Raw genomic sequence first — 21,894 nt, 5'->3', positions numbered from 1 at the left:
CACCTCACCGTTGGCTCCTTGGAAAAAAAAAGAGCATGTTTGGCAAACAAACAATGGATGAGAGAAGCAAATATGCGAGAGACGCCAGCTATCATTATTCACATCCCCTATTTTACATGATCCGTGAATCGAGTATGCTCTGATACTATTCATAATAAATCAAAATTTATTCTATAAAAATTAGTCAAAAAAATGTTATTTGAATTCTATGATGTTATCAAGTAATTAATTTTTTTTTACTACATAATTTATGCAGGACAAAATATATGTTTATATGGACTCTTATACGAATATTTTAAAGAGGTATTTGATTTATAATTGAAATCAGAATCAGAATAAAATCAAAATGGATTAGAATCAAAATTAAAACGATCAAATCCTTCGAAATATTTGGTTTGTGATCGAATCGAAATCAAAATAAAAATGTGAATCTTTAAAAGAAAAATATAGGGATTGAGTTTTGGATTGGTTGGATCATTTCTATTTCATTCTAAAATTAAAATTGACAGATCTATCCCAACCAAATGATTAAAATGAAAATATATTTATTTTTATTTCAATTTCAGATCCAGCCTCCCCCAATTAAACATCCTTTGAGAGTGATAGGGAGGGTAAGGGTAGCAGCGGAATGCAGAGATTAACACAATGTGCGGTGCTAGCATGTTACGCAATAAAATAATGTCCGGAAGTCAATCACATCAATCTGGCCGCAGGAAGGCCACATGGGGTGGCTCCATCAAACATTGCAGGATTTTCTTTTTCTTTTATACTGTTTGGGATGAAAAAGTTCCACAGCTACATGCGATTCTAGTCGGGAGTCCGTGGGGGACCATGCCTATCCCTTGGCTCCACAAGCACAGGACTTGAGTGGTCCTAACCGAGGCTCGAGATTAAGTGATCATGACACGTCTAAGAATACAGAGTTTAACGTCGTTGTTGCATGCAGGGCCCAATCTGACAGGAGTCTAAGGATATGTGATTGCTTGGATGGATGTGCCTCTTGGTCCTTGGATCCAATACTTTAGGATTATTTGGACTTGACAGTGTCGGCAACGGGCTGGATTTATCATGTGGTTGAAGGGTCCTCACTCGGACGAGTCCAAAGGCCTTGGACATTGTGATACAAGGATTTTTGTAAACCTGGGCCAGTAGCTGGTTCTTTAGGCTGAATGTTATTGTGGGGCTGAGATAATCACCGGCACCATGTTGGAGAGGCATGTAGAATGGTGCACCTTAAAGTTAGTTTCTTGACCTATCCAAGAACTGAAATGGGTCATACCATCAGCCTGGAGCAGGACCGAGAAATTTATGTTTAAACCGTGCTCCGTGAGATGAAGGATAAAAAGAGAGAAAGGAATTTGATTAAGAAAAGACAGAAGATAAAACCCTCAATCCCTCTTTCGTGGTTACTGGGTGTATCTGGCTGCCGACTCCGCTTCATGTTTACAGGATTGATAAATTTACGTGCAAGTTGCAAGTTTTTTCTGTAATTTCTCTACTTTTTGCATTTGAGAGAGCGGAAAAGACAGCACAGGCAACAAGTAAGAGCTTTTGTATCCTTGAATATTATCACTGAAAAAGAAAAATTTTGTTGTTTAAAAAAAAAAATATTCCCACAATTGTATTAAAGGGAGCTTATGCTTTGTTGCATTATCTTGTCTCTCTGCTCTCAAAAAAAAAAAAAAATGTTGACATTTTTCTTAGTAGAAATGTTGACTACGTTATTAAATAATAAAAAAATATGCTATTTTTAATTTTATCGTTAAATTTTATAACTAAAACATTCTTCATTCCCTTTTCATGGATATATGTAAAATTGTGGATTTTATTTTTTATTTTTTATTTTTTATTTTTGAAGAATACTCTTCTATTTATCTTTAAAATAAATTATTTATGTCACTAACTTTGTAGTTGTTGCTGGAGGTGGGGACTTTTAATTCTACAACGATTTTTAGTTAAAGTGGACTCTAGCTTATATGGAATGGGACCTTCTCTTTCCTATGACGTATCTTTTAAAGAGTAAAATCTTGAAGCTTGAAATGGCCAAGGCCCATTGAGACCAACAGAGGCTAACCCTCTATGGAGCCCACAAGACCCACTAAAGTCTGAGTCGATTGAGCCAAAGTGGATAATATCTCATGTATGTGAGAGTGAAGATCGATCCAGCCATCTGATCGGAGAATGCAACAAATGGCGTTAAAGGAAGGGCCCACCTCTAGGATATAGAGTCCTCTTTGATTGGGGGCAATTGTTATGGAGGTGGGGATCTCTAATCTCATATTAGTTGTGAGTCAAGAGAAATAGAAAATTCTATCCTGTATAGAATGAGACATTCTCTCTGGTGAGGTATTTTTTGAAGAACAAAATGATGAGGTTCGAAAGAGCCAAAGTTTATTGAGGCAAATAGATGAAAAATATGATAAATCTGAGTTTTTATTTCAACTTATTTTGATTCCAATCATAAATTAAATATATTTTAAAAAAAATAGTTGTCAAAGTTAGCAATACATTTATTGGTTAGATAAACGGCGGAAACTTCTTTGTTTTCTGGTCAGAAGAAAAAATTGTAACTACTAATGCGTGGAGCACCCCATGTGCGAGAGTACATTTGACACCAGCTGGCCATAAAACAGCACCTACGGGGAACTACTTCAAAGCAACCATTACTGATGCAGTGCCACTTGGATTTTTCTAATTTCCCTTTATGCAAAGACATACATAACATGTAGGTGCCAACTTACAAAGAGATCTGTTGCTGACTCCTCTCTGATTGGATCGGTGTGGTGGACGAGTCAGATCAGATGGCCTGATACAAGTGACACGTTAGAGTCAGTAGGCATCGATCAGACTCAAGCATCTGCAAAAAAAATTTGCACATCAAAGAACAAAATGGAGGTTCTTTGATGGAGGATCATCCGATGATTAAGTTAGTGGTAGTCGGAGAAAAAAAATGATCGAAAAAAAAATGGTGAAAACGAGAGTCTCCCGTTGAGAAGAAGAAGAAGAAGAAGGAAATCCCTTTGGTTTTCTCTTTGTCTCCTTTTTTACAGGAGAAAGCCTACCAGGCAGTCGGCATCCATCGATGTTAAGGTCATGACTGTCAAAGTCAGAGTAGTGAATGTCATCGAAGTTAGAGTAGTAGTTATTAGAGCCAAGAGAATGAGTGTCAGCAGGCTGCCACGGAGCCTGCCACCCATGTTTGGAGGGATCGTGGGTCTATGTAGCAAAATACTGATCCAATGAGATCCGTGCGTCAGGTGCTCTCGAGAGTATTTGATCTAGGGGATGCCTTGTAGGGAGCCGGGGTGGAAATGGTATGGGATTGGTGGAAATCCCATGTAGACATCGCCACGTTACCGATCTCGTGTGGTGATCGACTGGGTGCCGATGTTTGTGAAAGTGATCAGATCACATGATGTTGCTCAGATCATGTGCTTTGAACTGCCAAGTGTCCGCCACACCTTCAAAAATTGGACATGTCAGCAGAGGACCAAATATAGTAAACACTTTATCCCCCACTTTTTAGTGTGAAGTGTTTTGCACTAGAAAGTAGGTTATCTTTTGGATTCCAAAGTCGTGCATCAGAGTGAGCTTCAATGTAATCGTGAAGCTTCACTGATATGATAGAAGTAGTTGGACACTATCTCATACTGGTGCTGAGGTGATGAAGATTGTGCAATAACTTGAATTGGTAATAATTTGTGCCGAGCTTCCGTCCAAGTGACTCTTCGATCGACATCTGCAGTCATCGGGTGCTCCTGAGTCTGACCACTATTCGGTGCTCAATGTGGTACATGCTCGGATGCTGGGCCATTGCATGTTGCTCTGTACTCATCGTATGTCATCGTGCGCCCTTGTACTCAAAGGAGGTTATCGAAGTGTCATCCTATCATGTTCTGCGGTTGAGATCATTGGTAGCATCGCGACCAGGCTTCATCCTCATTAGAGATAGAATATTAGTTTGGGAATTGAGTGCTCCAGCTCTGGGATCGAAAGATTGCCGAGTTGTTGCGATTATTTTGTCACAATGTCTTCGGAGGAATCTATTGTTATCCTGCCATTGTCCTGAGATTTCCGAAGGTGAGTCCCAAAAAGTCACGATTGAGGTGGTTTGAGGGGTTCACCGCTTCGGGCATCCCAGAGTGGTTGTCATGACTGAACCAAGATGACTGTGTTGCTAGGGGTTGTAGGGTCATGTGGCCTCTTCGGTGGTCTTCGGTCATTGCTTTGATGACGACTATGAAGCTTGTAGCAACTAGGCCTTGTGCAATGTCGAGCTAGCCATTCAATAGGTCAAATGTTGTAGGAGGTCTTGCTATTGAGTCAATGACGACAGGAGTTCGAACTACTTGGATGTTTGTTGATGTCGAAGTGCAGTTCGATGGATTTTGATTTTCTCATCTTTAGACTGCGACTTTGAAGTTGGTGGAGGTCCTTCCAAGTCTCGAATCGTCGATGGTCTGGAGAGGTGGCCAGATAGACGTCGGTGTGGTTTTATGAAATTTCTCTAGAATCTTGATGTTTTTCTAAATCGTTAGCCATCCAGAAGAGCTTTTGACATGACTCACCACCGTAGGCTCTTCAGGGTCTGTGGCGTCAAACTTGGGTTCCATCAGTTCAGAGACTTTGGCTTGATCTTCAAAGGAGGCCTGAGGTTTTCTTCGAATGTATTCAGAGAATCTCGATAATTGGTGATGTCCTGATCAGAATCTCGGAGGGAATTGGGCTATGAATCTATTCACCAAGCCTTCTAAGCATTTGTTGGCAACATGCTTCGTAACTCCATTTGCCATTAAGGCTGGAGGATTCTTTGAGGGAACACATTGGGGAGTTGCCTCAGGCCTATCCAGCACACCGCATGGTAGATTAAGGTGAGTTTCGAAGTGTTTCAAGGGTCATTCCTCAGAAATTGAAAAGGATGAGGGTGTAACTAATGGTCGCAACATTTGGCACTTCGATTCTGACCGCATAGCGCAATCTAATTGTCAGTTGGCTGGGTGCACGTCACTTAGAACATATATAAATAGGTTGCTCCCTTGCAACAGATGCATTCTTCAGAGAACTTTCACTCATCTTTTAGTACTTCGTTGTGATGGAGCCATCGCCATGATTAGTAAAGGAGGCGGTGAAGAAAAAGATGACTTTTCTGAGGGGGAAGCCCCTGCACAAAAGAGCAAAGACCACCTTGCCTAAGCCTCCAAGCATCTCCCGAGCACCGTTTCCTTCGAAGACCCCGAGTGAGGGTTCCTTCATCTTTGGGGAGCGGTCTTCTAGTGGACCTCCATGGAGGCCTTCGTCGAGGCCCGACTCTACTACGTCGTAGAATATAAGGCCTCAGAGGCCTTCAAGGGGGAGCTCCTTGATGCCTCTATCATTGGTTTCATCTAGGGGTTCGAGAATTGCAAGGCTCACCTATAGTACATGATGCCGTAGCTGGACCTACATCGCCATTACCCAGGAAACAACGACAAGGAAGTGGGGATGTTCTCTTCGGATAAGGATTGAATCTTCATCCTTTTTCTTTTTGTTCTTCTTTCTCTTCTTCTTTTTTTTTTATTCGGTGTCTTTTTGGCACCATTTTTGTGTAAATATTCTATGATTGAAAGAAGAATTTTTATCATGTGTACCTTTTCTATGGTCGCATCTTTTGTTGAGGACACGATCCTTTACCGAAACCTTCAACGCTACACAATTGCAAAATCACTGGGTTGTGGACTTTGGAGTGTGTTTGATCTCCATCATCGGATAGACCTTTAAGATAGTTAGGTCTCTCTTGAAAATCATCGTTCATTCAACAAGGATGCATGAGGTGATTTTCGAGTAGATTTTTTGGCCATACTAGCATCAAGTTGTCTCGACATCGATCATTTGTCGTTAGATTGCTTTCGAGATTTTCGTCCGTGAAAAGTTCCATCTTGAGTTAGGATATCCTTTCGTCTTCAGCACTACATTGACTTGTGTTTGGAAGTTGTGTTATCTAGATCGGGGTGTCCCCGAAGGGTAGATTCACAATCCGGTTGTTGGCGTTTGTGTGAGTGCCCGAATATTTCTTATCCTATTTGGAGACACGCCGAACACCTTCTCCTTGTTACTTTCAGGGGTCTTAGATGGAATCCAATCTTCTCTGGAAGGCTGTGCACTAGTAGACCATATTCCTCGAAGCATTTAATGCCAGACATCTTTTTGATGGCGGCAATGCATTGAAACGGACAACCGATGCTTTGATTCTTGATGGTATGGCCTTCGAGACCTCTCCCACAGTGACGCGTCCTATGGCCAATGGGGTAGTTGGAGGTGCTAAGGCATGGCTTTTCTATAAATAAAGCCCCTTGCCACTCGAAGTTAAAACCATCCCTCCTGCCACTCGAAGTTGAAACCATTCAGTCGTATCTCTTGGATGTTTCAAAGTTGAAACCATCCAATCTTGTCCCTTGGATGCTGCCTTTTTGGGTGCCGTAGCATCGTCATCGCTTGATTCCACTGGATGTAGCCTTCTTGTGCCTCCACATAGTCAAAGTTTACCTCAAGGGAGTGCGCTGGAGGGGAGTGCATCAGGTGGTATCTTCATTTGGCATGAGAGGTGTTAGAAATTTCCACCGCTCTGCTTGCTGAGCGATGGTGGCGTCCGTTGGGGCTGTTATGGGATGTCACTCCATGGAGGGTCTTGGATCCTTCCAAGGGTGGTCCGGCCCTCTCTGGTGAGTGTAGCTTCTAGCCTTAGAGATTTATCGTGAAGGCAAATGCATCTCCAGAGGTTGTGAGGTTGGCATTGTCGAGCTCTGTAGCTTTCATCGCATCAACTCTATGTTGGGTTCAGATGGTGGCCATGCTTGTAGGTCTCCTCTCATTGTAATGGACTTCATCCAGTAGAAGTTATTGTAATGAAACTTTCCATCTTAATAAAATACTCCTTCATTCTCTATTTGTGTCTTGTGTGGTCATCTCGATGTTGTTGTGAAAGATTCTTTTAAGATGTCATCTAGTATCAGTTCAAAGTTATCTCCGACCCCTGCCTGACTTATCTATGGATAAGAAATTATGTGATATCTTCGGAGGTCTTTGACGTTGTTTCGATGACTATGCTTGATTTGGCCGAATCTTACAATCGGACTTTCCAATAAGAGGAACGATCTTATTGATGATGAAGGTACAAAAAATTGCATTTCTTACTAGTAGTGTAGTCAAAGTCTTTCAAAGTCTCAAGATCATAGGAGCCAGATGCTATTGAAAGTTATCGATGCATAGGCTTCAGGTCTGGTTACTTCTGTTAGTTGACATGGTACTTTCTAGTTCAGAGTTTGCCTATTATGTTTGATGGATTTGGATACTTTAGTTCATTTGAGCATAGGATATTCAGGTCAGAAGATGTTGGTTTTGGCACGGGCACTGTAGTGGTTAGTCACTCACTGCCTGTACGATGCCATTCCATCCTGATCTCTTGTCCTGATGACTTATGAGGGGTGCTCGGCTTCGATCTATTTGTTAACATAATCGGTCATCATGATTAGGGGTTCTTTTCATCCCGACGTCATCATGGATGCCTGCACTTGTAGAATAGAATCTCTTGCATCTTTTACCACCAAATATCGATGGTCTTGGAGCTTGTCGCTTGATCCACTTTACTTCTTGCCCCCTTGTTGTTAGTAGGTCCCGAGATCGTGTCTGTGACTCCGACCGTCGGATCGTCATCGAGGTTGTTATCCTCTGCATTAGTATTTGTCCAATGTGAGCTCTCCATCGGGTCGTTGTTTGGGTGTCCAAGGTATCCAAAGTGGATGAGGTCCTCGGTCTCATCTCTTAGCTGGTGACACTCCTTGGTGTCACAGCCATGATCGCAGTGGAAGTAGTAGTACTTTTTTGCCTCTCTAGCCTATTGGTGCTCTCAACTTCGGAGGTTGACGCACAAAGTCTTTGCCTTCGATTGCCATGAGGATCTGAGCGCATAAGGTAGAGAGAGAGAGGTGTGGTCATGGAAGCATTGTGGAGGACTCTTTGCCCTTTTTTTGTCCTCTAGGGTGATTCTCTCCTCCTTATTTTGAAGCTCAGCGATCATCATCACGAGGCCTCTTTTTGTCATCGTTCTTCCTCCCCTCTTCTTTTCGAAGTCGGACTTTACCTTCCTTAGCTTGAGCGTCTTATTGCACTCAGGTTAGGAGGTTGGCATTGTTCTCCGAGAAGTCCTTATTGAGGGAGAAAACTAGGCACTCACCTCTGAGTCCTCACTCCATTGCCAATGTGGTGGTGGATCCGTTGAAGTCATGGACTCTGGGAGTAGTGGCGTTAAAACGTGCCAAGTATTCTCTCAGTGATGCCCCTTTTCTTTGTGCGATGGAGAAGAGGCTGTCACTATTCTTCAGCTGTGGCCTCTGCCTGCCGAAGTGCTTCACGAATCATTTTTTCAGTTTCTTGAGAAAGTGAATCAATCTTGCAGAAGACTGGAGGACCAGACTCTCACATTCTCCCTGAAAGTTATTGAGAAAAAGTGGCAGAGGGGGCCATTGGGCATGCCCTATAGCATTACGAGGGTTTTGCAACCCTCTATGGGAGAACAAGCAAATCTGTTGCATCGTCGTTGGTGACTTGGTCCATCCGATTTTTGAGAGGTTGCTTTCATAGAATCCCAAGGACATCATGCATTCGGCATGGTGTACCTAGGTAATGATGGTATGCAAGGATAGATGGCTTGGATCTCTGGCCGCTAATTAAAGCAATCTCTGAGACCACTCATTTAGTGACATCTGTCGCCCGATCAGCAGAAGTGGTTGCAAGAGTTTAATCTCGGTTCCCTTTATATGGGGGCCCTTTGTAGCCTTTGGGTCGAGTCTTGCTAGTAGCCTTCCATGGCACGGTGGTGTTGTTCTACTGTCGTTGGGAGGCGATGGGCATCTCCTATGCAGTCGGAGGAGCTCACATCTCTAATCGGACTGCTACTGGGTGCCTAGGTGAGGAATGTTGCAGTGAGGGCTTCGGCTTGGTGTGGGAGGCATTAGGAATCCTCTGTCGCTCTGACAAGGGAATTGGGTTGGTGGTCGTTGGAGGTTGTTTCCACATCACACTTGAGTAGGAGGTCTTCAGCCTCTCCATGGGGCTAGTCCTCCCTCCTCAGTTAGATGGCCTTCCTAGCTGGCTTAGGAAGAGCATCTGGGAGGCAGACATATCTTTGGGAAGAGCATCCATTGTGCTGCCGAGGTGCCCTTTGAGGAGACTGCGACCTTCACCATCGAAGAGTATCTTACACAGACAACTTTGGTGGCTTTGAGGTGCAACTCGAGTCTATTCCCACAACTAGTAGTTGAAGACATTCGTGCAGCTCCCTTCTTGTAGCTTTTTCATTTTTTTGTTGTAGTCATCTCTGTAACTATAACGCTGTTCTCGATGAATGAATGTCTCCTTCATCTTTTCCTTAAGCTTCATGCTGTTGCCATCATAAAGAATCTCTCTCACAGGCATGGAGGGTCATCAGGCGGAGGTCGATGATGCACTCCCTTGACTTGCTCGTAGGTGAGAAGGGGCATCGGACCAAAGCCGATGATGATCTTTCTCCGTCGTCTTCGCAAACGTGGAGGGACATTGGGCCGAGGTCAATGATGCGCTCACTCGACTTACCCATAGACGAGGGGCATCAGACTGAGGTCGATCCTCTATCTCTCTCTCGTAGATATGGAGAGACGTTGGGCCGAGGTCGATGATTCGCTTACTCGACTTGCTCGTAGGTAGGAAGGGGCATCGGACCGAGATCGATCCTCCATTTCTCTTTTATGAATATGGGGGGACGTTGGGCCGAGGTTCATGATGCACTCTCTCGACTTACCCATAGGCAAAGAGGTGCATCAGATCGAGGTCGATGACAATCTTCCCCCCCTTTATAACATCTGAGAGGATCCGATCTCATGGGGTCATCAGTGGGGTATGACGTTGAAGCATCGATACGGACTTCGAATCCTAGGCACTCTCGATGCTTCAGAAGACCTCATTCTAGTGGCAGTTGAATGCCCATGGTTCCGCGTACATTTTTTCTCGCTATGGGTCATGCCTTCCTTTCGATCGATGTACTGTTTCGTCTCCTTTGGCACTCGCTCGCTCGCAGATCCATGCTAGAAGATTGGTGTGACCTTTTGGGTGAGTCTCATCGAGGGAATGAGTGGGACATCCATCATAGAGGCTTCGTCTCAGAGATGACATAGTGACGGCATCCCAAACCAATATATGATTGGTCCGCTCAAGGTCTCTTGAGAGAATGGTGGTTGGACTTCGAAGATGGAGCATTGTTTAGTCGACGGCTAGCAACTGGCGCTCCGGCCCCTGAACCTTTCTCTCGAATCTGTCTTCTCATTGAGAGTAGCGCCAACATTAGCTTTGAGGTATTCTCCTTGGAGGGCTCCAGTGATCGATCTCGTTGATCGCTTCTTCTCGAGGCTTGAGGATATTAAGGTGAGCGGTGGGGAGCCAGTCTTGTCAATCATGACCATTGGCGAGAGGCTCGAGCCATGTTTGAATGTCGGCACCCTCATTCTGTCCCATTTATTTGGGTCCAGCGATTATGCTAAGATAGAGTTGCCGGTGGAGCTTGGGTCCCTATCATACTGTAGTGCTGCTGTTGTATAGTAGCTGTGAGCACTTGGGCTTGCTCTATCGGTGCATTGATGGGATATGGCCAGGGAGGCTGATCTCTGATGTCTCACACATCAGGTGCGCTGTATAGAGAAAGTTGCCGATAAGACCACGTTGCAGCATTCTTGTTGAAAAAATGAGATTAGCCCTTCCTCTAGTGCCAATCTATTACTATTTCTCTCTGACTGGATCAATATGGCAGATGAGCTAGGTTGGATGGCCCGGTACGAGTGACACGTTGGAGTTAGTAGACGTTGATCGAGCTTGAGCACCGACAAAGAAAGTCTGCACTTAGGAGAACAAGGTGGGGGTTCTCCGACAAGGGATCCCCTGATGGTTAAGTTAGTAGTATTCAGAGAGGGAGAACAGTCAAAGAAAAAGATGGTAAGAACGTGAGTCTTCCGTTGAGAAGAAGAAGAAAATCCCTATATTTTTTTCTTTATCTCCCTTTTTACAAGAGAAAGTCTGCCAGGCAGTTAGCGCCTGTCGGTGTTGGGGTCATGGCTATCAAAGTTAGAGTAGTCGATATTGTCGGAGTTAGAGTAGTGGCAGTTAGAGCTAGGGAGTGGATGTTAGCAGGTTACCATGGGGTATGCCACCCACGTCTGGAGGAATCGTTGGTTTGCGTATCAGAATACCGACTCAGCGAGATCCGTGCGTCAAATGCTCCTGAGAGCGTTCGATCTGGAGGACGGATTGTAGGAAGCTTGGACGGATATAGAATGGGATCAGCGAAAATCCGACGATGTAGACTTTACCGTGTTATCGATCTCGTGTGGTGATCAGCTGGGTATCGATATTTGTGATATTATTCGGATCGTATGATGTTGCTCAGATCATGTGCTTCGAACTGTCAAGTCATGGCACCGAGTGTCCGCCATGCCTTGAAAAATTGAATATGTCAGCAGAGAACCAAATATGGTATAACAAGATCCTTTACCGTAAATCACACGTCAGGTTCTACCTGAAGAGAGGGAAAAAAAAAAAATCACATATCAGGATCTTGAGTGATTTTGGGGACATCTGAGCTAATTCCTGGTCACCACTGAATTGGTGTCTTCGGAGACTAAATATCTGTTGGTTTGGTGTGTGCGTGCGTGTTTAAAGAAAGGTGATTCCCAGTTCTATCTGTTCAAGGGTCTGACGCCAATCTGGACTTCGAGATAAGTGAAATGGAACTTTCGTTGCATCCTAACAACCTGCACCTGTGGGGAAAAGCGTGGTGGGCCAGGTCCATAGAAGACCTAGAAATTGGGCTACAGATCGGTGGATGTTGGGCCGAGCTCCAGTGCGGAGTCTAGGGCCCATACTTACTCATTTCTCTGTCCTTGGGCGTAAACCGACCCGTCTAATGTCCAACGATTAAGACTTTTCGCATGTTGACCCAACCTCGAGTCCCAATCAAACTGATTAAGAAGACCTCCAACTCAACCCATACCCGTAGATAGAAACTTGGTTTCCATTTGACCTAGTCTACTGTTTAACTTGCTTGGATCTCACCCTGGTTCAACCGTTTTATCTGATATCAAAGCGCAACAAGATCTTGAATCCTTATGTGAAACAAAGGCCAATAATGCTTCATTTAGTAAAATTCTCACAAGAAATGCTTTAGTTAATGAAATTATGAGCCGCAATCAACTCTTTGTCAACCGCTAATCACAGTACTTGTCAAATTCTTCTTCTTTTGATGCAAATAACTTCTGTTTTTCCGTTGATTTGTTTATTTGGTATTGGTGTAAGTTTGGCAATACAAATGCTCAGTAGTTATCTATGATCTATAGTCTGAATTTCCTAGAGGCACATTTCGGGTGTAACTATAGATAGTTCATATATAAACATGTTATTAATTCATTCACCATTTCTAGGCAAGTTTCCCATACCTCGTTTTTTTTACATCCATATGACAAAGTAGTGGCTACTATTTGATTCATCTGCAGCGATCTTATTTATGAATTAAGAATTTGAGTTAATTGGATCTCAATTGTTCAAATAAAATTCCTTTTTTTTGTTGATGAAGAGAAGGTAAAACCTCCGTTTTATTGACGAGAAGGTAAAGCCCATTTTGGAAAGGGCTAGAGGCTTGTTCAAATAAAACTCTTACCTTAAACAAATCAATAAGTTATATTATAACTTCGTTTGTACATATATGTTCAATATTTGATTTTTTTTTAAAAAAAAACTTTTGAATAAATTAAGTCTCCTGTTCTCTGTCTTTTCATCTCCAAGTTAGGGAGGGTCTGTTAGAAATCTTTTTTTTTTAAATTTATGTTTAAAGAGAAAACTGATCATTCTTGATCCTTTTTCATACCTAGTGTATCAAACATAACCTTCTATCACTCCCATTTACATGACACAAAAGACTAGCTGGCATTTAAAATCAGTCCCCTTAGCTCCTGAGACCTTGATATAAAGGTTCTCAGAAAGGGTATACTGGACTCAGACACTTCTGACCACGGTGCTGACAGTTGTTCCTATCTGTTTTTCATATATTTCTTCCTAGATAGAACTGATTCAGGACTACCAAAGGACTCACTATTGATCAGTACCGTTGAATGCCCTTCGTCATACTCACAATGTTATGATGATCAGGTAATCGAGACACCCGAGTTATGATCATTTCACTGGTTGGAGCATGTTACGTTTTCTAGGTCATATCATGTCCCTAGTTACAGGACCCATACCACCAAATGCCAAACCTACGCAATGATCACAACTACTCAAGCTCATGTTGTTGATGACCATTTCACACGCCTTAAGGTATGATCTTTCACAAAACAAGTTACATCAACTCACGAGCTAGCATTACATTTGACGATTGGGTTCTTTCCCCACAATAATTTAAACTCTCTATCTACATTCTGGCGTCCTGGCAATGAGTGCCATATAGCTTATTGCCTGCTGAAAAACCAAGCACATGAAACTGAAGCGCGTCAAGGGGTATCAACGAGAGACCTAAGGATGGTCACCTGCAATTGTAGGCAAACCACATAGCTCTCCACTTCGGAAAGCAACTCGCACAGATCCATCTCATTCCCACCAGGCAAAATCCCCCTCAGAATCCTCGTGCGGTAGGTGAACTCCTTTTCTCCTCTGGTCTGCTTGTCGTCACTCCTCCTCCGCTGCCATATTGTTCTTTTTGGCCTAGTTTCCTCTGTCAGAACTAGAGGTGGAGGAATGGGCAGGGGTGGTAGAAGATGGTCGAGCATCTGGTGTTTGCTCGTCGTTCTCACGATGCTCGAACGGCCCGTGGGGGGTTGATGAAGTTGGTTGGAGTTCATGCGTTGCTCGAGCTTGCGTTTCAGGGCACGACTCCATTTGAAGCCGGTGGCAGAGAGCACCAGAGCCATGTCCACTTCGAACCTCAACATCTTCTCAATGTCCACATCGTTATTTCCACCACAAGAAATAAGGCTAGTGGCTTTAGTGAGAGCTGGCAGCAGATGACTCACATATTTATGCGGAAAGCCGGTGTATATTGTGGCATTTGGTTCGAGCGAATAGATCCGCCTTCGCTTGCTTCTCTGCATTTCTTCCATCCAAGCATAAAAGAAAAGGAAGGAAGGCGGCTACTACAAGATTGAAGCAATGAGATATATGCTCGAGAACCAGAAAAGAGAGAGAGAGAGAGTAAATGTGCACTACCAATGCTGCTTGAAGAATTATCTAGTTAAAGCATGACAACACTGGTAGTAGTAGCGAACGATAATGGAAGATAAGGAATGCGGGTTTTATAAGGATATGGAATATAAATAATATCGAGCAGAGAGTTCTTGGTTTACCTTCAAGTTCCTCTGAGAGAGTGTAGTGTTGGCAAGAGTAGGGAAGAATGGCGTCCTTTTATTAAGCACTTGAGGTCGGTAGTAGGAAGGCATCAGGTCTGGCCTCCTTTTAAGACTTCCTCTTGGCAGTTGCACCGTCTCCAGCTAAAATCCAAGACTTCCTTGAACATGGTGGCCAGCCCATAAGCAAAATAATTGAAGCGTGGAGCGGGGAGGACATGCCAAGTGTGGACGAGGAAAGAGACAATAAGGGCAACGTCATTACATTGGTCAGAAGGAAAACAAGATGGTCCCGAGAGCTGAGCCGAAGGACTGGTTTCCAATGGGATTTGACGAAGGCTCATTCAAATGATTTGGGTTCAAAAATAGGAGGGTGGTGGTGGAGCACATGGTGGCACATGCCACCTCTCCCACGGCTACTAAAATGTCAGTCCCCCATCCCATGTGCTCTGGGGAACATGGCACCCAGCCCTCTATAAATGCCATCACATGAGTCCAACCCCAGTACAATCCCTCTCCCCAATCGAGACTCCAAAGTCTCCCCGCATCCCACTTCTCCTATCACGTCAGCCCAGCACACTCCCATCTCATCTCCACTCTCCTCTCATGTCAACCCAAAACCTCTCTTGGACCAACTGTTTTCTTTGCAAAGTTTTGCTCAAAAAAAAAAAAAAAAATCTACGAATTTAATTTGAGAAAAGTGGTGTAAATGGACAGGACCCTAAATCTCATTTTCCTATTGGGTGTGGGAGGGATCAATGTCAATGAGAAAGTAGGGGACTGAGAAGATGCCATCCCAACCATACGATGACAACGGAAAGAATGAGGTGCATGGATGGTGTCTATGTAGCCATGCCGGTTTTGATCCGGTGGAGCGAATGAATGATGGCAAAGTTTGGGTTCAGTCTGTTTGGAAACTCCAAATTCTTTTTTGAGATAACTTGAAAATTCCATATTCATGTAGCTACGACTGATATGCTTTGGATCCAACCTTTGCTGATATTTTATGTGGCCACCGTTCAAGGCACCCCAAAGCTATTTAAATTCTCTCCAATGGATGGTGGATACAATTTGGCTCATGATCGCATGCAATTAAGCCCTGTAATGTGCATAACATGAGGATGGTTGTCAGGTAGCTAAGATGAACATCCATCTTACTCGACAATGACTGCTGACTCTTCTCTTATCTATAAATAGTATCCGAGCGACCCTCAAGCATGCTCTCTCACAAGCTTTCACCAATATTGCTCTTGTTCTTTCTCAAATTTCAGCTATTTTTTTCAAAATTCTTAGCTAGCGTAGGCATCTGAAGGTCACTTGTCAGACAAACTCTGATAATTCTTTGATATGGATTTTCTTATTTTCAGGTTGGTCTCTGAGCATATTTTTTTTGTCCGAGTGCAACTACATTCAATAGTTTTGTGATGGCCCAGCCCGAATAAAAATCCCAGCCTACCAAAGCCCAAACGAAAAAAAAAAAAAAAGAAAACAGAGGAGAAGAACTCCCAAAGGGAGTCTTCTTCCTCCTCTCGCCGGCTCCCAATCGAAGTCGAAAAAGAGCTCCCTCCAGCTCTATTTAAGGAGGAGATCCCTCCTCTCTCCCTTCCACCAAAGACCTGGGATCCAGTCGGCGGCAATCGCCAGAAAATCCTTACGGAGACCCGTCCCTGTGCCCGTCCAATTGCTTGTCGGAAAAGCCTCGCCGGCGTCGGAGGTAAGCCTCCTCCCCTTCCTCTCTTCTCCCCTTTCCTTTCCATGCCTGTATGCACGCTCGTCGGCGACCGGAGTCGCCGGATTTTGTTGCGAAAGAACCTTTATTTTTGTCGTTTTTCTGACGCCGGTGGTTACCGTCGACCACCGGTTTGGCCCTCCTCTTGTCGTCGAGTCGCCCTCCCTCCTGCCGACGACCGCCCCACGCCGGTTGCACCGCTGGCCGGCCAGCCAACAGGGGATTGTGAGATCCCCTGTTTCGGCCCAAAGGAACCCACAGGAAGAAGGAAGGAAAAGAAAAAGAAAAAGAAAAGAAGAAGAAGAAAAAGAAAAAGAAAAAGAAAAGAAAAAGAAGAAAAAAAAAGAAAAAAAATATAATAATATAATAATAATAAATAGGATTTTCTCTCCTCTCTCTTTCGTGAAGAAAAAGAAAAAAAAGAAAGAGAGAAATAAAAGAAGAAAGAAAAATAAAATAAATAAATTAATAAATAATGATATAAATAATAAAATATGAGAAAGAGAGTTTCTCTCTCTTCCCTCTCTTTCTTCATCCTTAAACTAGTATTTTCTCTCTCTAAAATTGAACTTTCTCTCTCTATTTTCTCTCTCTAGAATCCTCCCTCTAGATTATTTCTCTCTCCTAAGATTTTTTAGAATTTTGAGAAGAATGATGATGAATTTAAATGATCCTAGTGATGGATTTTTGATCTGAGATCACCGGACGGTACACCGACACCCACTTTGATCATATTAGATATTTTTAAGATTCTATTTTTCATGATTTTATTGAATTATCCACATGATAATCTTAGCATGATTTGATCTGATCGATCAAATTTGTTGAATCATATCGTCTGAGGAGTCCAAGATGAATTTTCTCTCTCTAAAATTTTCTCTCTCTAAAGCTATTTCTCTCTCTATCGATTTTTCTCTCTTGATTGATTTATCAATGAGAGTTTCTTTTAATATTTCTGATCTAATGAAGAATCCTGATTCATGGTTGTCAGACAGCGTATTAGCACCCACCTTGATCAGACCATGAATCTTTAGATTTGATCATCCATGATTTCGATCTAGCTATGACTTGATTTGATCATGTTGATTTCATCAATCGAGATATTGGACCAATCGTAATGTTGGATTGTGTCACCTGATCAATTTGAATTGTACCTCATGAATTCTCTCTCCTCTGATTATCTCTCTCTACTTGATTTTATGAAATCGATGAAGAAACTTCGGTCCTATCACTTCAAATCCGATTTGATCTGATAGTCAAACTTTGGATCGTTTAGGTCCTAATTAGATTTTGATTAGATAAAATTAGATGATCAGACCCAATCTAAATCGTTGAAATATGGTATTCGTATTCTTTCTAATTATTGAAATTGATTCTGTATAGGATTGTGGATGTTTGATCATGGGATATCGCGATATGATCTACGAACAAAATTTTTGAAAGAAAATTTATAGAATTATGTGGATTTATTGGAATGCGTTCGAAGTAAGTAATGTTTCACTTTTTCTAGATTTATCGATAAATTATAATATATTTTTCTGACATGATTTGTGAAACGATGCATGAATTGGATGAATGGTATTTTGTTATGAAAATATCTTATTTGAAATGTTATGATGAAGCATGATTGAACATATTGATTTCATGATGCATTATATTGATTGATTTCGATACTACATGATTATATATTTTATTATCGAAATTAGAATCTGAAATATGATTTATGAAGAATTATGATATAAGAAACATTATGAATTGACAATCTGACTATGTAAAGGACCCTACCAATGGGGGTATATACGTTGGCAATTGATTTGTCCTGAGGGTTCATGTCGCCAGAGAGACCAGCGACAAACCGCCAGAGAGACCAGCGGTTCCGAAGGACTTTGCTGTCAGATGATTCGCAGCTCACCGCAAGAAGATACGCGGTGTTATAACCCTGCCACAGAAAAAATATGGTCATAGCTCATGGTTGACGAAAAGAATTTAAGAACGAAAGAAATTAAAATTTGAAAAGAAACTTGAATTTTCGAAAAAGAAATGAATTTAACATGAATTATGTTGCATAATTGAAATTGATTTCGAATTGATGAACTCTATATGCTTATTTTTTATAAATGATTATTTACTTAAATACCTGATGAAATCTGTTGAAAGTGATCATTGCTTACTGGGCTGTCTAGCTCATTACCTCTTATTTTACTGTTTTTACAGATGTTAAGGAATTAAGATGATACAAGATATGAATGAAAGAGTGATCAGAAGTAAAATTCCTATATTTTTATTTTAGGTTGAAAGTCTTATTGAATTTGATGTAAGGCCTATGAATCATTGTTGAATTTATTGAGATATTAAAGAAAAAATTTAGGTCGTTATATTTTAGATTTAAATTATTGTCTAATTATTCCACTGTTGTTTTAGGATAGCATGATAAGATACCTTGCATGCTTATGGAAAAAGTTTTCTATGAGTATGCGGCGGTTGCCATGACCCTCGATTCATAATCTCAGATCGGGGGCGTGACAATTATAGTGATATCAGAGCATAAGTGGATGAATTATGAAATATAGAATCAGATATAGAAGGAGTGTAAGTGGATAGACACTAGGGACATTATAGTGTAGATCTTTGATGATTGTAGTGGGAGAAATATTTAAAAATTTTGATTAAACATTGAAATTATGTATAAAAGGATCGCAAGAGATTATGACATATGGAGTTTGAAATATGATGGATAATCTATAGATCATGATATGATTAGTTAGATCTTGATCGAAAGTAATCACAAAAGGATTGACATAAAATTTTATTGTGCATTATGGTTATTAACTTGATCATTGGTTATTCAAGTGAATCGTAAGTTCAAATTTGATATGAGAATAATACTATGATATTACTTCTAATTGAGAAGTTGACTATTATTGGCAAGATAAAGATTTGATGATAAAATATTGTTCCAGGATGGACTAAGAAAAATCTTTTATGATGCTTGATTGGAATATTTATCGAAATTGAATTTGGTATGTGGATTATATATAAAGTGGCATATTAGGATGAATGCATATTTGAGGATATTGCAAAGAAACCTATTTCTTATTGATGAAATCGATTATGAGGTTGTGGAATATTCATCGTACTGGAATCTTTAATCATCATCTTTAGATCTAGATAATAGATCTTATTATGTCTCTTGGAGACTACATGATGTGCATGAAATTTTAATTTAAAGATTTCGTATCTAAGTTGATCAAGAGATTTTCTGATATTATTATTGAGGTTGTTAATGAAAAATTGATATCTTTATATTAAGATAAAAGATCTGATTTATATTTATTTCAGATTAAGGGATCCATGTGAATTTACAATTTAGAAATTTTGGATTTAAGAATTGATATGGAATTCTTTTGCTTTTGTTAACGAGGTCCTTAATTGAATCTACTATTAAATAGAGATTTGATTTTTTTTTGAAGCTTGTATGATTATTATGAAAGGATATTTGATAGATATTGAAGATCCTGATGATAAAAATTTTAGAAAAAAAATATAATATAATGATTTAAAATTCTTATATATTCTAATTATGTCCAAATTTGATGGAGCATCGAAAGATTTTTTTTTTCATTGATTTGACTTATAACAATTTTTTTGTTTAAAAATTATCGAATTAAATTGATATGAAAATTAAGATTTGATTCATATTAATTATAGTAAATCTATATGATGGTTTAAATATGATATTGGACTCAAGGGTTAATCAAGATTATTGTACACCAGTAGAAGTATGAATGAGAATCGAAAGTTAATCTTTGACTTCAATTGAAATTTAAAATTTTAGATCTTTTCTATTGATAAGATAAAAAAATAATTTGATCAAACTTTTTTGGGTGAACCTAATTAATTTTGATTGTTAGAATAGAGTGCGCAGCGGAAGTATGGTAATCTGGATTACTTTGAGTAAGTCAGGAATGTTGATTCTTTGAGTCAAAAAATTATGATAGATAATATAATTTGATACAAAAAATTTATTGATATTAGAAAGAATAATATTTTAAAATTTTAAATTATTTTAGATATCCTAATGTGATTTTTAAAAGTAGTGCTTCCACCTACTATGCTACAAAAATAATTAGCATCCTAATTCTAGGATGAGTGGACCTTTGATTTTTGATTTTAGATTTAAAATATTTAGAGATAAATTTTTTCTATCCTAAAATTAAATTTTATAATTTTCTATTTATTAAGAAGAATTTGAGATCGTTTATCGAATGATGATTTTGATCTTAAATTATTATACTCAAATATTTAGCTCCAGGGTATAATAAAATTTGAAGTTTGAACTCTTTTGATTATTATTATTTCTCTGACTAAATAGAAAAGATTGAGGTTATCTATTGATATTGACGATTATTCTACAAAAGATGGATTGGAGTTATTTATAATTTAATTTGATAATGAATCGATTAATTAAGAGTTGTTAATGTTTAGATAAAGAAAATTGATATACTTACTTAGAATAGAGAAATTAATTTTGATTATAAGAAAAATATAGTTTTGATTTAGATCAATTTTTGAGTTATTGATTTTATTATGGAATGACTTAATGATAAAATTTGCTTCAAGAATTAGAATATTTAAGAGTTTGAGGATTTGAGTAAGAAAATTTCGATGACTAGAAATAGTGATATTGATTCAATCAACAATGATGATATTGATCTTTATGAAATGACTTAATGATGAAGTTGTATCGAGAATTAAAATATCAAAAGTTCGAGAATGAGAGTGAAATGATAAATCTTCAACCTTTGAAAGTATGAATAAGAGAAAATATTTTTGAAATTTTATTGATTGGGATGTCATCATATGATTCACATAAGTATGTTTTTCCTATCTTATGATGGATTGAAATTAAGAGTGGATAATATTAAAAAAAAAATGAATGATGATGATGAATGAAGTTCTTATGTAAGAATAGAGACATTAATTTTCTTCTACCTACAAGAGATGGATTTAATTTTAATTTGAGTCGTGAGATATTGAACATGATTTTTATAAGAAATGAGATCATAATTTTGAAATCTTGAAATATTAAAAATTTTTGAGATGTTGATCTTGATAAATAAGAAAATGAATGGTTCCATTTCAGATCGATAATTGATGTACCAATTTTTTTTCTTATGAAACGATTTAAGAATAAATTTATATCAAGAATTAGAATATTGAAATATTTATGGATGAGATTCAAGTAAGAAACTATGAAGACTCAAGCAAGAAAAATTTTGAGGATAAAATTTTTTTTAGAAGAGAAGAATGTGATGGCCCAGCCCGAATAAAAATCCCAGCCCACCAAAGCCCAAACGAAAAAAAAATATATATAGAGGAGAAGAACTCCCGAAGGGAGTCTTCTTCCTCCTCTCGCCGTGTTATAGCCCAAAACTCTTTTCAGCCCACAAAAGCCCAAACAGAAAAAAAAAAAAAAAAAAACAGAGGAATTCTAAACCGAGAAGAAGACTCCCGATAGGAGTCTCCTTCTCTGGCGAAATCCGAGCAAAGATCGAACTCCTAAGACCCCTCGGAGTCCTAGGAATTCCTATAAGAAGACCCCCTCTCTTTAGAATCGATTCATCGGTCTTTTCTTCCCCTCTTTCTCTCCGATTTTCCCGAAGAAGAGCCACGGGCGCAGTTGGTTCCTCGCCGTATTTTCTCTCCGACGAGGTCCCAGGAGGTCGTGGTAAGTCCTTCACTTTTTCCTCCCTTCCTTCCCTTTCCCTTGCGTTT

The 21,894-nt window shown here is 40.1% G+C and overlaps 1 protein-coding gene across 1 annotated transcript; it reads right to left on the bottom strand.

Moving 5' to 3' along the window:
* Positions 1-13,042: 13,042 nt before the first annotated feature.
* Positions 13,043-14,464, bottom strand: LOC105039278 (transcription factor bHLH146). Its single transcript, XM_010915378.4, has 2 exons — positions 14,391-14,464; positions 13,043-14,177 (listed from the first exon to the last, which is right to left on the bottom strand). The coding sequence occupies exon 2, from the start codon at positions 14,145-14,147 to the stop codon at positions 13,542-13,544; it is 606 nt and encodes a 201-aa protein (XP_010913680.3). The 5' UTR covers positions 14,148-14,177; positions 14,391-14,464; the 3' UTR covers positions 13,043-13,541.
* Positions 14,465-21,894: the final 7,430 nt, after the last annotated feature.

This window comes from Elaeis guineensis, chromosome 1, assembly GCF_000442705.2.
Source record: "Elaeis guineensis isolate ETL-2024a chromosome 1, EG11, whole genome shotgun sequence".
Classification (NCBI taxonomy): Eukaryota; Viridiplantae; Streptophyta; class Magnoliopsida; order Arecales; family Arecaceae; genus Elaeis; species Elaeis guineensis.
This window is presented reverse-complemented; position numbering and strand designations above follow the sequence as displayed.

Excerpts from the sequence above, each read along its gene's own strand:
- LOC105039278 (XM_010915378.4), bottom strand. The coding sequence starts at position 14,147 with ATGGAAGAAATGCAGAGAAGCAAGCGAAGGCGGATCTATTCGCTCGAA.